The sequence below is a fragment of the Vicugna pacos genome, chromosome 13 (genome assembly GCF_048564905.1).
Source record: "Vicugna pacos chromosome 13, VicPac4, whole genome shotgun sequence".
Classification (NCBI taxonomy): domain Eukaryota; kingdom Metazoa; phylum Chordata; class Mammalia; order Artiodactyla; family Camelidae; genus Vicugna; species Vicugna pacos.
In genome coordinates, this window is record NC_132999.1 from 38,793,397 (window position 1) to 38,808,750 (window position 15,354).

The following is a 15,354-nucleotide window of genomic DNA, read 5'->3' on the forward strand; positions in this document are numbered from 1 at the left end:
TTGACCAGAGGCTTGCAGAAACCTAACCTTGTATTTCCCCTAGGAGCAACAGTTTAAGTATTAGCTAATCCAGCATTTGGGGTGACTGTATAGAATATAACTATCGCAAATGACAAGAATTGAGTGTATTTAATGGAACAGGATAGAAAGCCTAGAAATAAACCCATGCACTTATGGTCAATTAATCTACAACAAAGGAGGCAAGAACACATGACAGAGAAAAGACAGTTTCTTCAATAAGTGGTGCTGGGAAAACTTGATAGCTACATGTAAAAGAATGAAATCAGAACATTCTCTAACACCATATATAAAAATAAATTCAAAATGTATTAAAGACCTAAATGTAAAACCAGATACTATTAAACTCCTAAAGGAAAACAGGCAGAACACTCTTTGACATAAACTGCAGAAATTTTTTTTTGGATCTATTTCCTAGAGTAATGGAAATAAAAACAAAATAAACAAATGGGACCTAATTAAACTTTAAAGCTTTTGCACAGCAAAGGAAACCATAAACAAAACGAAAAGAATGGGAGAAAATATTTGCAAACAATGCGACTGACAGGGGATTAATTTCCAAAATATACAAGCAGCTTACACAGCTCTGTATCAAAAAACAAACAACCCAATCGAAAAATGGGCAGAAATCTAAATAGACATTTCTCCAAAGAAGACATGCAGATGACCAGCAGGCATACAAAAAGATGCTCAACATTACTAATTATTACAGAAATGCAAGTCAAATCTATAATGAGGTACCTCACATGGTCAGAATGGTCATCATCAAAAACTCAACAAATAATAAATGCTAGAGAAGATACGGAGAAAAAGGAACTCTCCTACACTGTTGGTGGGAATGTAAATTGGTCCAGCCACTATGGAGAAGAGTATGAAGGTTCCTTAAAAAACTAAAAACAGAGATACCGTATGATCCAGCAATCCCATCCCTGGGCATATGTCTGGAGAAAACTGTAATCTGAAAAGACACATGCACCCCAATGTTCACAGCAGCACTTAGACCTGGAAGCAACCTAAGTGTGTATCAACAGATGAGTAAAGAAAATGAGGTAGGTAGGTAGATACATACACACACACACACACACACACATCCATAAAAAGGAAATTAAATAATGTCACTTGCAGCAACATGGATGGACCTAAGTGAAGTCAGTCAGACAGAGAAACACAAATATATATAATAGAATTTAAATGTGGAATCTAAAAAAAAGACACAAAAATTTATTTATAAAACAGAAAGAGACTCATAGACATAGAAAACAAATTTATGGTTACCAGGGGGAAAGGAGGGTTTAAATTGGGAGTCTGGGATTGGCTGATACAAACTACTATGTACAGAATAAATAAACAACAAGGTCCTACTGTATAGCACAGGGAACTATATTCAATTGCTTGTAGTACTTGTAATGAAAAAGAACATGAAAAGAATATATATATATAATATATATATAGATAATATATATATAACTGAATCACTATGCTGTACATCAGAAACTAATACATTTTAAATAAAAAATACAGGAATTTTTTAAAAAAGAATTGAGTTATAATAGCTGATTTAAAGTCTCTTTCTTAAACTGATTATACCTCAATAAAAATAATGTAAAAAAATAATAAAGTCTTTTTCTAGTAAGTCAAACATCTGGCCATCCTAAGTTTCTGTTGGCTGCCTTTTTCCCTGTGTATGGACCACCATGTTTCTTTATATGGTAAGTGGATATTTTAAATAATATATAGCGGCAACTTTGGAAACCAGAATTTTCCACCTCTTTAGGGTTTTATTATTTGTTACTATTTGTTTGTTTAGTGACTTTTCTGGAATAATTCTGTAAAAACTGTATTCTCTGTCATATGTAGCCACTATAGTCTGCTTGGTTAACTTTATTCAAGATGCAGAATACGTTGCTTAAACACCTTAAATAAGTTAAGTCTCTCTGCTTCTGCCAAGCAGCTGTGTGTGTGTTGGGGCATGCTTTCCATATTTCAGCAGGCAGTTTACAACTCTGCCTTGCCCTCCATTTCCTACTTGTGTAGAGCCTCAAGGTAAACAAGAGGTGAGGGATTAGGACCTTCTCAGGTCATTCTTCAGCAGACATACAGCACTATATATGTGTGTTACTTTTCAGAGTACTAGGAATATATCAGAGATTTTCAAAGTCCTTTATGGACACCCCATTTCCCAGTTTTTCTTTTTCTTTTTTTTTAACTTGTTTTGTCAGCTTTCTGTTAGCTCAACTGGTCATGTTATCTCAGACAACTATCATGTTAAACAATTACCACTGATTGTTTTTGACAAATGCTCTGGGACAAAGCTTTTGGCAGAGTGAACTCTGAGTCAAATAAAGACAAATCCGGAGAACAGAGCTTTTCACAAAGTTGCCAAATAGTGACAGTTCTGTAAGGATGGGCTTTTGCACAGTTCCAAAATCATACTGCTTCCTCGAGTGGCTGCTAGCCTACTGGTTTTCAAAGTTACTGTGAAGCTGGGGAGAGGGAAGTGAGAAGTAGAGCAAGTTAAAATGCTACTAAGCTCACTGTTCTTAGGTTCAGCTGTTTTTCTTGAATAAAACCTTCTTGGATTGTGGTAAACCTTTAATTTCCAGAGTTCTGAAAAAGTTAAGTCTCTTCCATTCTCTGGTTTCAAATACTGATGACTTGGAACTCAACTCCAGCACAGACCTTTCTTCAAGTCTCACATTGTGTAAATACTGTCTGCTGTTGCTGTCCCTTGTGTCTCGTTCATCTTTTTACCTCTTGTGCCTAGTAGAGTCTCCAATGAATATATATTAAGTCACTGGAGGGCATGCCTGTATTATTTCTTACAATAACATATAAATCTAAAATTATCTGAAAATAAAGTATCTAATACTATTGAAAAAAGAAATTGTACAGTACCATGGCTACTGTAGAAAATGAACTGTGGTGACAAGAACACATGTGATTGTAAGGCTTTCATAATAATCAGCAAATTAAACATCAATGATATGAGAGGTAGCAAACTGGCATAAAAGAACGTAGGCAGAGATGTCATATTTGTCTTACGTTATTTTCATGTTTAGGCTACCAAGGTAAACTAGTTTTCTGGCCAGTGCCATTACTGGAATATTTTATCATTTACCTTTGTCTAGAATAGTGGTTTTCAATCTAGTAAATTTTCCTGATTAGTTCTGGGGTATAATGCAAATAATTTGTTTCTAATAATAGATTTTAAAAACAAGCTGGTAAGTGTTTTTTCTAAAAGCAATCAAAGTGGATTTAAGGTTATTCATATATAAGACTCGTCTCATTTGCATCCCTGAGTAGGAGAAAGGGGCGAGTTACAGTTAACAAGCCTACATTTCAAGTAATCCTGGGTCTACCTTTGGGAGAATCATTCCTGTTAGGTTCATAGATATCACCTGGTAAAAAAAAGCTTTGCTTCTAAAAATCAGGCTTCTTTTAAAACGCAGCAATATCACAATAGTATGCAATAGTATGATAGTGAGTAGTTACTTGTATGTTTCTTAAAGAAATAAATGGTCACTGATACTTCTAATTAAATCCTATGACTGAGAGTATCTGAGAGATGCCTGAAATATCCTACTGAATTCTTGAAAATGATGTGTCTGACTAACTCTCCATAAGGACTCCTCCAGTGTAATCATACATCAACCAAAATACCCACACATAACCCATGAAAGTGAGAATACAAGTGAGATCCAAATACATACTAAGTTCTGGGAAAATGTCTCTTCAATGTAAAAGAACTACTTAAAGAACTCTGCTTTAGAAGATAAAATATTTAAATAGGCAAATCCTCAACTTCTTCATACAGCCTTTCTACCTTTAGTGTATTTTCTGAGTGTACATCTCATTCTCCATATGACCATAAGGATAAATTTTAAATTTAATTATATACTTTATTTTTGTATTGTGCAGGATCCAGCCAGATCTTCTTATTTAAGCTATATATGGAATTTCTGTGCTCTTGTTTACTGTTTTTTCTACTCCCAAATTGAATCCCCAATAGGTCCTGTTTAAATGTATTTGCTCTGTTTATCATTTATATACCTAGTGACTATGTCAATTCCCAACAGCGTCAGACTGGTGAGTAAATCAGATCCTGTTTGTCTTTTCGTTTCCCCATCAAGAGAAGAAACAAGCCTCTGTGACGGTGTCTGTTAACCACATTAGAGACACTAGTTCATTCAGGGATCAAGACTGAAATGAACCTCTACCTTAACTGTGCCAAGAACTCTGCAGACAGATTTCTTGGCTCTTCATAACAATAGAAATGCTTCATGTTTAAAAAACATCATTGTCCACTACATAATACGTGGTAAACTTGACCTCTGCCAAGATTTTCTCTTTCAATAACGAAAAAAATATAGGTACACTTGGGACAACAGACCATGGCTAAACTGTAACGTTCATTAAAGTCCTTTCATATGTAAAATTAATAGCACTGTCATCTCATTCAATTCTAAATGGAGTTATTTACAACCTAGAAACCCTGGATTCCATGGAGTTCTGAATTCTGGCTTTCAAGCTGACCCTGTCAATTAATCTTAATTGTATGTGTCTGGCTAAATCTTCCCCAGCAGAGGTTTCCTATTACACACACCCATTATTGTGATACCCACAGGTGCCAACATACAAGTACTTTTATTCCCAGCTGTCGCTCAAGTTAATTTGACTCTTCTCCTGAACTCAGCTGGAGTAGATGGCAAATGTGTGTATCTGCTGGGGTAGAACATATGTTGATTTTAAAATCCAATTAATGAACATCTAGTGATTCTTTGGTATTCCAAAGCAAATCTTAAAGATCTCTTTAATTCTGTTCTTATTTGCAAAAGAAAGCATCACTGAATAAGAGACTAATTATGATGGTAAGACTGTTGCTTTTAAAACAACTTTATAATGTATACCAAACGTTTTGTGTTGATATATTTAACAAATTAATTCCAATCAGTATAAAAGTGTTTTAAATCACACCTAGATAAAACTATGAATAGAATGATATATTGCCAAGATATTTCCTATTAGAATATGACTCATCAGTGTTTACCAACTAGAAATAAATTGTAAAGTGGAAAGAGGGCTGGCTAGGGAGCCAGGAGATGTGTTCCAGCCTGGGATTGACTTAATAATTAGTTTAATGAAGGTAGGGCCCTGGAAATATTACCATGTTGGCCTCAGTCTCATCACTGGTAAAACATAGAAGGTTCAACTAAATGATATTTAATGGTTATAATACACTGGAAAATCTGAATCTTGTATAGCAAAGGTTGGCAAACATTTGCATCAAATCTAAGTTCTAATGCACTGGAGTTTCCAAGGCTGTCCTTTTTCCTACCCAACAGGTCTTATCTCTCACAAGACCTTACCACCCACTCTCTGCCCCAGGCAAGGTGTTCTCTAGTGGTTCCATACGAAGTACACATTCATTTGTGCCTTTACTGCCACAGTCTGTTATTTCAAAACCATTCTTTCTATCTATCCAAACTTCACCATTATTTCAAGGTCCAACTCAAGGATCAATTTTTATAAAGTCTAATGTACCAGTCTACAAAGATATTTTCTCTTTCTACACTTCTACTGAATTTAGAGGCACTATCATATAGCTTAGTACTTATCTTCCTATTACTGTGTCTGGTAACCAAATTAAGCCATATACGCTCTGATGTATTTGCCAATGCCTGATACAATGCTAAAAATAAAATAGGTTTTAAATAAACAGACTGAGAGATTAAAGGAAAAGTTGTTACATGTTATAGGATGATGAGGAATCAAATCCAAGGTCTAGCATTTTGCTTCTGAATTCTTTTGGTACATATCAAGTGCTGAGAATAACCATTACTACATCTTAGTCTGATTAAGTTTCCCAAACACATAATATTGTGGCTGTTATTAGAGGTAAACAGTCTCCCATCTCTTCGCTCTTCCCAGCACTGCAAATAAATAAATTAGCATATAGGCTTATATTTTAGCCCCTTATGCCTGCCTACTATGTGGCTACATATTCTTTAAGAATGTAGCACTACAACAGTGAACAAACCTATGTCCTTTTCCTTACAAGGTTTTCAATCTAGTGGGAGGAAACAGAGAATAAGCAAATATGATGGCCAGAAGTAGTGACATGAACTATAAAGAAAAAACAGGTAGGTAAGGGAACAGACAGTGATGGAGGCCATTTCAGATGGATCTGTGAATGTTTACAACAATGACAGGCAATAAGAAAAATAGGACAGAGTCGGGGGATAGGGTAGGGAATATGCTTGGCTTGTTCAAAAGACCACCGAAGGAATGCACGTAGGTAGAAAAGCGAGCATACACACAGAGTCCTAAAGTATGACATTCAATCACCAGAGAGATGAGGAGGAAGAACAAGCAGAAATAAGAAAGAGCAACCAGCCAAATAGACAGAAAACTAAGTGTGTGTACCCTAGAAGCCAAGTGGAAAAATCTGTTAAAAGTTTAAAAGACAAAGAATTCAGATGGATAAAGATGAGAATTGAGAAATCATCATTGGATTTATTTTTTCTTCCAGTTTTACTGAGATAATATTGAAATACAGCACTGTATAAGTTTACGATGTAAAGCATAAAGATCTCGCTTATGTACATCATGAAGTGATTATCACAGTTAAGTTTAGTAAATATCCCTCCTCTCATTTAGATCCAAATTTAAGTATTTTTTCTTGTGATGAGAACTCTTAGGTCTTACTCTCTCAACAAGTTTCATATATGACATATAGCAGTGTTGATTATCATACTGTACATTAAACCTCTAGTACTTATTTATCTTATAGCTGGAAGTTTATACTTTCTGACTGCCTTCATCCAATCCCCCACCCCCACCCCCCAACCTCTGGTAACCACAAATCTGATCTCTTTTTCTATGAGTTTATTTTTGAAGTATAATTGGGCTAAAACACTATGTTAGTTCCTGTTACACAACATAGTGATTCACTATTTCTATATATTTCAAGCTGATCATCACAATAAGTCTAATTATGATACATCCTATACAAAGATTTTTTTCTCCCTCAGAGAAAAAGAAAAAAGCTCATCAGCGGACTGAGAGATGGGCGAGAAGGTACTGAACAGTAGGTTTAAAGAGAAAGGAAAAAGTATGAAATAGTAATCTAAGAGAGTGGGAGAGGGACTGGACTAAAGAAATACAGTGTAACTGAATTAAAGTAAAAACATTTGGCAGGTTCTTCTCCAAACAAGTATGGCCCCACTGGTGCAGGTAAAGATATAGAGTAGGTGCAGATGTAGGGATAATGAGGATACAGGTTAGTCAAATAACTACAAGTAAGGAAGAGACCAGCAGAGGGATTGAGGGTCTATGCAAGGGAGTGATAATAATGACTGACTTTGAAAAAGCAGAGTAAGGAGGGACCTGAGTACTTGGGGAGGATGAAGGAAAGGAGAGTGAAAAGCTAGTAAGATCGATAGATTGTTGGTTCTGGTAGAGTCTGTATATTAAAGGGAGTGAAGTGGAAAGATGGAGAGTTTCATTTGGAGAGTAAGAATATTTATAGTTGAAATTGTCTTAAAATTTTAAGAATTACTCCAGCATAGAACCATATCCTGGGAATTCCTAAATCTAAAATACAGAGGTAAAATGAGGATCTGTAAGTAAGAGCTGAATGGCAGGTAAAAGAATTAAAGGTAGATGATGGAACACAGGCTAGGAATTACTCATTTTTCTCTGTATAATTTATCAAAAGCTATTAGAGAAAACTAATTCTAACTTTTCTAAGGAAAACAATGATTGGGTTTATTTTAAAAAGGATGCAATCTGACTAATAAAATAGTTAAAGGTCTTAATCACTTTATTATATTTTCCATAGGATCCTATTTGTCCGTTTAATTGCTGATCAAAATGTATTCCTGAGTTCTAAAGCGCTACATGTCTCTGCTTAGAATTAAATGCATAAAGTAACAAGCTAAAGTTAAGTGCCACTCTCCTTAGTTTATCCCTTGACACCACTATTAACAATTTCTGCATTTTCCAAACAGAGAGAAATCATTACTTTAAGAAAAAATGGCTTTCACATTTAAAGATTTCTAAGCAAACCGTCACCCAAATACATAAACATCCATCTGCATATTCTTTAATTATCTACTTCTCAAATCCACCCACAAGCCATAACCTTATATTCAATCTGTTCAACAGTTCAATATACAATTAAAATGGTACTTTCCAGTAGCCTGGGAAAGAAAAAAAGAGTCTTGGTTTTCATCCTACCATCCAACAATTATTAAAATCTATTAAATTCATAGTGTCAGTGACAACAGCAGTTATGTGCTTTACTCACCTCCTTAATAGCATCTTCATTAGGAAGAATGGAACATAAGCATGTGATATAGGCTTGCTGAAAAGATGACACATTTGAAATTTCTTTAGATTCTGCACATAGTTTTGATAAAGCAGTAGCCTGGGGAATGCAGTTAGATTTCAACAAATGTTTTATTCGCATTTGTAGAAAGAAAGGTCCTTCTTGTGCAATCAACTTATTGACTAGAAAAAAGGAAAAATAAAATACTTTGATAACATAACATGTAAAAGCAGTAAAGATGAAAGTTTGGTATCTTTTGTTGTTGTTTGTTTTTAGTGGATAAAAAGTCAGTTGATTTAACTGGGAAATTCATTCTGATCTCAATACTCATCTAACAGAGCAAAGAACCAAAATAAGTTAATTTTGCTAATCATTCCCACATTACTTAGTAGTTTTATTTTGAACACTAAACCTTCAATAAAGATATAAACATTTCATCAAAATTCATTATTTGATCTTCTCTTCCCTCATTTTCTGATAAGGACAGTAAGGAATACTAAAATGAACTATTAGCATAAGTACAGGGAAAAAGGCAAGTATCCTGTGTAGTATAACAACTACCACGTGACCACTTATGAGACACCAAGCTCTAAGCTGAATGTTTTTATATACCTCTCATTTATTCTTCACACCACCACCAAGGCAAGTATTATTATCCCCAGTAAGGTTAGGAAAATTAATACTCAGAGAAATTAGGTAACTTGCCAAGGATTCCAAAGCCAGTGGTGGTCTTTCCTCTAAACCAGGCATTTCTCAAAGTGTGTTCCACCGACCAAAAGACCTGAGAGATAGCCCTAGAAAAAAAAAGGATTCCTTGGTCAAATCTCTGAACAGTCCTGCAATAAAGAAAACTGTTCACTTTTATTTAACCCTATGTTTCCCAAACTGATTTGACCAGAGAACCCTTTTACACACATCATTAGTACAATGTAAAATCCATGTTCCTGGTTCAGTACACACTTTGGAAAATGCTGCTCTGAGCAGTACTGAATATCAAGCACCTGAGCACTGATGGGTACAGTGTTCTGGACAAGCCCTCAATTTATGACTAGTAAATACTCAACAAGCTTGTGGCATCATTACACAGTAACCACATATAAAGAACAGAGGTGGGAACATACATGTCAAGACAAACGGCAAGTGAACAACTACTTTAGGTGGTTCACCTAAATGTCGTTTCTCAAACTTGAAAGTGCCTTCCAGATCACTTGGGGAATCTTATTAAAATGCAGATTCTAATTCTGTAGGTCTGGGCTGGGACCTGAGACTGTGCTTTGCTAACAAGCCTCTCAGGTGACAGCCATGTTGTTAGGTCTACAGGCCACAAGTGGAATAGAACTCATTATTACTAATAATAAACCATGAGGAGAGGAGCAGAGGCAACCACTGGCCCAATCTTAACTACATATCAGAATCAACTGAAAGAAATTTTTAAATTCTCTTTAAAAAAATAAGTAACACCATATATGCACGTAACACAAAATTCAAAAGACACACAAAAAGGTATACAGGTAAAAGTTGTCTCCCTTTTACCCTGACTCCAGGCTCCTAGTCTCTCTCCCCAAGAAACAATAACCATTTCCAATTTCTTGTTTATCCTTCCAGAACATTCTGAGTACAGAAGACATATTTCTTTTCCCACTTAATATATCACACAGGTCATTCTATCACATCACTATACATTTAGAGCTACTTCAATACTTTTAACAACTGATTTTTATTCCACTGTATGGATGTACTATAATTAACTTAACCAATTCCCTCCCAATACACTTGCAAGTTGTTTCTATTCTCTGGCAATAATCAATAACACTACAATTTATGGCCTTGTACAGAGGCCATTTCACACATGCATGACTGTATCTATAGAAAAAATTCCTAGACGTGAAACTGCTACCAAACTCATCTCCAGAGATTGTATCAATTTATACTCCCAGCACTTACAGGTGAAAGGTGCCTGTTTACTGTGACACTTCAAAAAGGTCAGCATTCCAGAGCTCCAACTCTGCAGATTTTGACTTAGCAGGTGGAGCCTGGACTTTGGAGTGTGTGTGTGCGCATGTGCACGTGTTGGTTTTAAATTCCATAGATACTCTTAACACACAGTCAAGGTCAAAAAGAAAACAGATCACTTGCACTTAGGCTTTTCCATTTTAGTCCCACAAGCACTAAATTCCACCAAATGAACTCACAATCATATTTCCCACTCAAATAGCTACTCCTCATTCTCCACTTCTAATTCAGTAATGGTATTCTCTTAATCAGAAAGAAATGAAATTCTGGCATTATCCTTCCTTGCCAACTCCTTTTTTCCAAGGAAATCAACTTAGTTACTGTGCCCTAGCAATTCTTTTTAAAATTCTCTCCAATTTAATTTCTCTATATTATTTCCTGCCACATGTGTCACCCTACATCCTAGTCAGCCTAACATCAGATTCTGCTGTTTATCTGCTCTACCAGGTTGTATGCATTTCCACAAATCCTGCACTTGAAAAAAAGGCATGTAATCTACACAATCCATTCCCTTCTAAATTCTTCTAAAAGAAGTACTTCTTTTACACACTTAGTTTCTCTTTAAGTACAGTAATAAAGGATTTGAGTGTACAAAGGTTAAGATCTTAGATTCTGGAATCACCAAATCTGAGGTTGAATTATGACTCACATATGCTAGCTGTGAGACCCTGGGACAAATTGACCTTTCTGAGCTTTCAAGTTTCTTCATCTGTGAAAAGTTTAGTAACAGCTACCTCACAGAGATGAAAGAATCATAAATGCAATACTAGTAGTGCAGGTAAGACACTGAGCACAGGGCCAGGCAGTTACTATTTTTTGTCTGCTATCTCCCTTATTACACTGTCAGCAATTTGTGAGCCAATGTCATGTCTTAACTTTCGTATTCCCTACAGTACTAATCACAATGCCTTATATATTAGAGATGTTTAATAAAAACACATATTTAGCAACCAAAAGGTTGCTTTTAATCAATCAAAAACTTTAAAATATCTCATCATCTGGGCTCAAATTCTGCCTCCACAATTTTAACTACGTGGCCTTAGGCATGTGTAATCTCTCACCTGTTTAATGGATTAAATGAGACGGAAAGTACTAATACAGTGTCCAGCATATAACAGGCAGTCTATAAATCATAGCTATTATTTTTATGATAAAACTATTTTACTCAACATATTACAACCACAGTTAAACTACTGTAACAATTTTTAACACATAGATCAGTCTTGCATTTTAAAAAGCATTTTAAGTTAAAATCAGTCTTAACTATACTTTTAAAAAGGAAATCATCCATACACCTCAATATTTAAAATGATACAATAAAGTGTACACTGAGAAGTCTACCAATTGTGATCCTTTATTTACTTTTTAAAACATTTTAATACACAAAAATTTTTTAATCATATATCCTCTCCATCTAGATTCAACAATTGAACTGGTCCACCATATTTGTCTAGCTTTTCTTTTTCTGAGCCATTTAAAAGTAAGTTGCAAACATCATGACAGTTTGCCTCTTGCATATTTCATTGTGAAAAAATGGTAGGTAACATTTAAGGTCCAGCTTTAAAAGTTTGCTTTTTTCCTTTTTAACAGAAAAGACTTTTTGTTTTTACTAAAGGCTCAGATAGCATATGACAGACAATTCATAAAATGGCTACAGAGGTACGTAGTAGAAGGGAAACATAAAATAAATTGGGGTGTGAAAGAAAACCAACCAGGAAGAGGTAAGAGCTGGCTGGTTCCTTCTTAGCTTGATTTAGGGGAGGAAGTTAGTGCCTCTGAACAAATAGGATGATTCCTTCCTTCAACCCTTGGTAGGGGAGAGAGGGGGAAAAAGCAAAAGGTTGTTGCTTTGGCCCTCCAGAGTCTCAAAGAAAGTGTGGAAAAGTCAGTGTTTTAGTGTCATGAATTATGGGAAAGGGAGGAGGAAGGTGCTGGGTAAGGTACAGGTCAGATGGAAAAACTGGCAGATACCAGATGGTAGCTCTGAGTATCCTTTGAATTGGAATCACTCTATTACAATGAAAGGAGGGTCTACAGGGTTTATGGGCCTGAGGTCTCTGGGGCTGTGGGCCACTGCCATTGCCACTGGGGCAGTTTTGTGAGCACTGGGGCTCAGGCCAGGAACCATCAGTGGGTTCTCACCATCCCTGCCTTCTGTGGTGGGCTGATAGGGAGGCCTGGGGTAGAAAGCCCTTTGATACCTGGGTGGGAGGGCTCACTCATTTCCTTGCTGATCATGACAGGCAGAAGTGTCAACAACTGGTACTTATTACATACTTCAGTAACAAACTGCTTTTTATTTGGTGGGGGGGGGTTTACAAAATTCAAGAATTCACAGCAGGAAAAATTAAAAGTCTACCTAATAGACTTTTTTTTAATTCAAAAAACTAAGAGTTACCTGGAGGTTAAAAAATCTGTACTTTTATGCTTCTGATTACTACGTTATTGAAAAAAGGCAAGCAATGAAATGATAGTCACTGCTTTCTAGCATCAAATACACTAACATCTGGGCTGCAGGGCCAGTCGAACTATAAAGGAGGTTTTCTAATCTTTGACCAGAAACTGTTAAGGGCCAACTGAGAAAGGAAGCAGGCCTACCACTTACACTGTAGTTCTCAGAATAATTTCTTACATGTGTTGGTATCCTACACCCCATTCAGAGTTTTATAGATAGTGCTTAATCTTTACTGAATATATAGGATACTATGGGATATTAGGTAAACAGTGCTTCTCCCTATTTTCTGATTTTTCTCTATATGAAAAGAAATTAAGTGCTGTTAACCCCTGAGGTGAAGTGATATATTTGATTAGTGCACTGGGGAAGATAAATTGGGGACATTTAATGTAACTGCATCCTTTTTCCTCTTGGGCTCAGGCCTGTTTACAGGGACCATATGTTCTCTACTCTTGTCAAGCCTTCTCTGGACTAGGATCCGCCTAATTCTGGGATCCTTTTACAACTATTTGGTTCTGTCCTCTAACAACTTTTACTAATAATAAAGATGATATTTTGCCTCCATCTGCCTATGTTTACAAAAGGATGCCATTTTTATTGGGAACCTCAATAGAAAACAATAAATACCAGTCTCTCTTCTCTTTAACAGTTCTTTTCCTTATTCATTTCTTTTCTTGTCAGTATAACTAATACGCAGTAGAATTATCAGAGAAAAAGGATCAAAAGAAAATGAGAATTCTTATTGCCAATCTTCTCACTATACAGAAAAACCCAAACAGCATGTATACAGTAGGCTGTTAAACCTGAAGGAATAAGCTAACTAGGACATTTTAAGACATCAGCATTCAAATGGGCTGTCTGAGACTTGAACTAAAGATATAACAAAAGTGTAAATAAAATCGTTCTGAAACTCATTTTTATTCCAGAAACATACTTAGCAGAATGTGATCCTTTTAAATTTTTCACTAACTTCAAGCAAATGAAATCCTAATTGTTGGTCATGTAAAATGAGATATTTTATGTGTCTAAAGTACAAATGTTAACTCAAATTCATAAATTTGGTTTTAAACTGACAACTTTGCAAACAAAATCTTTCTCTGCATTTCTTTACAAAACACTGAAGTTTCAAAATTTCATAAATTTAAAATAAAAAGCAATTTTTTTCATACTCCTTAGCTATAGTAACCAGGAAACAAAATATAAGCAAACCTCTACTATATATCAAAGACTGGAAGCAGATTATTCATTTCTATCTCAGGAACTCTGTATATTGCTATTCAATGCAACATTTTTAAATAAGTACAAATGGATACTTTTAAAACACTGATTAAAACTAGAACTCAATAAAAAAAAGTTAAAAAAATGATTAAAAATTCAAGAATCCTTAGGCAAAACATTAAATGCTAATGGTGTAACAGTAATACCATTATATATATATATATATATATATATATATAAAATACCACATATATATTTAAATAATACCATATGTAATACCATAATAGTAATAGCAATAGTTTTTTAGTATTCAAAGGAGAACAGAATGACTGGGTATAGATACACAGGTGAAATTCACAAAATTTTAATACATAAATAAATTTTGTTTCTCTTAGAACTAAATCCTCCTTCAATAGTTAGTATAGTTTTAGCTTACCTTCCTCTGTTTCTACTGGCTGTTGAGACAGAATTTTAAGAAGAATAGGGTTTTTCCACACCCCCTCCTTGGTAACATGAACCAATATTTGCAGGTTATTATTCCCAAATTCCAATAATGCATCATGTGACTCCTAAAAAAAAACCAACACACAGCATATCTAGAAAACAGGCTAATAAGCAATATAAAAAGTAGTTTTGCCTTCTCAATATATCTGAAAGTCCACGAAAAGACCTATATCTTGGATTTTCTAAAAATAAATAAATAGGAAAAAACTATCCTCAAAGCTTTGTGAAATTGTTGCTGCTTTTTTAAACTGAAACTAGGGGATTTTCACTAAGTTAAAAAGCACCTGTAAAATGTTTTCCTAAATTCCCCTTAGGTAAAATCACCACAATTCAACTTACATCCTTAAATGACTAAATTATTTTAAGGCCACTGATTGGTACAGCTTTCTTTTAAAGGATTCTGCAGTATTCACACAGGCAACTTATTCCTTCTAATAGAAGTATGACTTAATGACATCTATTGTTATATTTTTAATTATTTAAATTCTTCTATCAAATGGCTTTTTAAATGACAGGTGGCTCTAGATAAACTGTCATGGAAAGTCTAGGTTATTAGCTATCATTCCACCTCCTCAGAAAACAAAATGTAAATGCTAGTTTGTTCTTTAAAATACTTTATAAACACAAAGGGTGGGGAGGAAAGGGGTCAAAAATTTAACTTGACATAAATGGTTAAGTATATGTCTCACTGTCCTCCATTACTAGTGAGGATTATTGGTTGTTCTCATAGTCTAAAATTTTAACTTGTTTTCCCTGATTTTAGGCTGCTAAAATTCTCAAAGAACATAAGCTTTCATTGATAGCAATATTCCTTTGG

At 35.0% G+C, this 15,354-nt stretch overlaps 1 protein-coding gene across 1 annotated transcript in view; it reads right to left on the minus strand.

Moving 5' to 3' along the window:
* The window catches only part of RLF (RLF zinc finger), a 71,725-nt gene that overhangs the window by 25,128 nt on the left and 31,243 nt on the right, over nt 1–15,354 (minus strand). The window contains exons 4-5 of the mRNA XM_072974689.1: nt 14,470–14,602; nt 8,327–8,529 (exon numbers count right to left, since the gene is read on the minus strand). Coding sequence (XP_072830790.1) covers nt 8,327–8,529; nt 14,470–14,602 — 336 coding nt within the window. The remainder of the gene's footprint in view (nt 1–8,326; nt 8,530–14,469; nt 14,603–15,354) is intronic.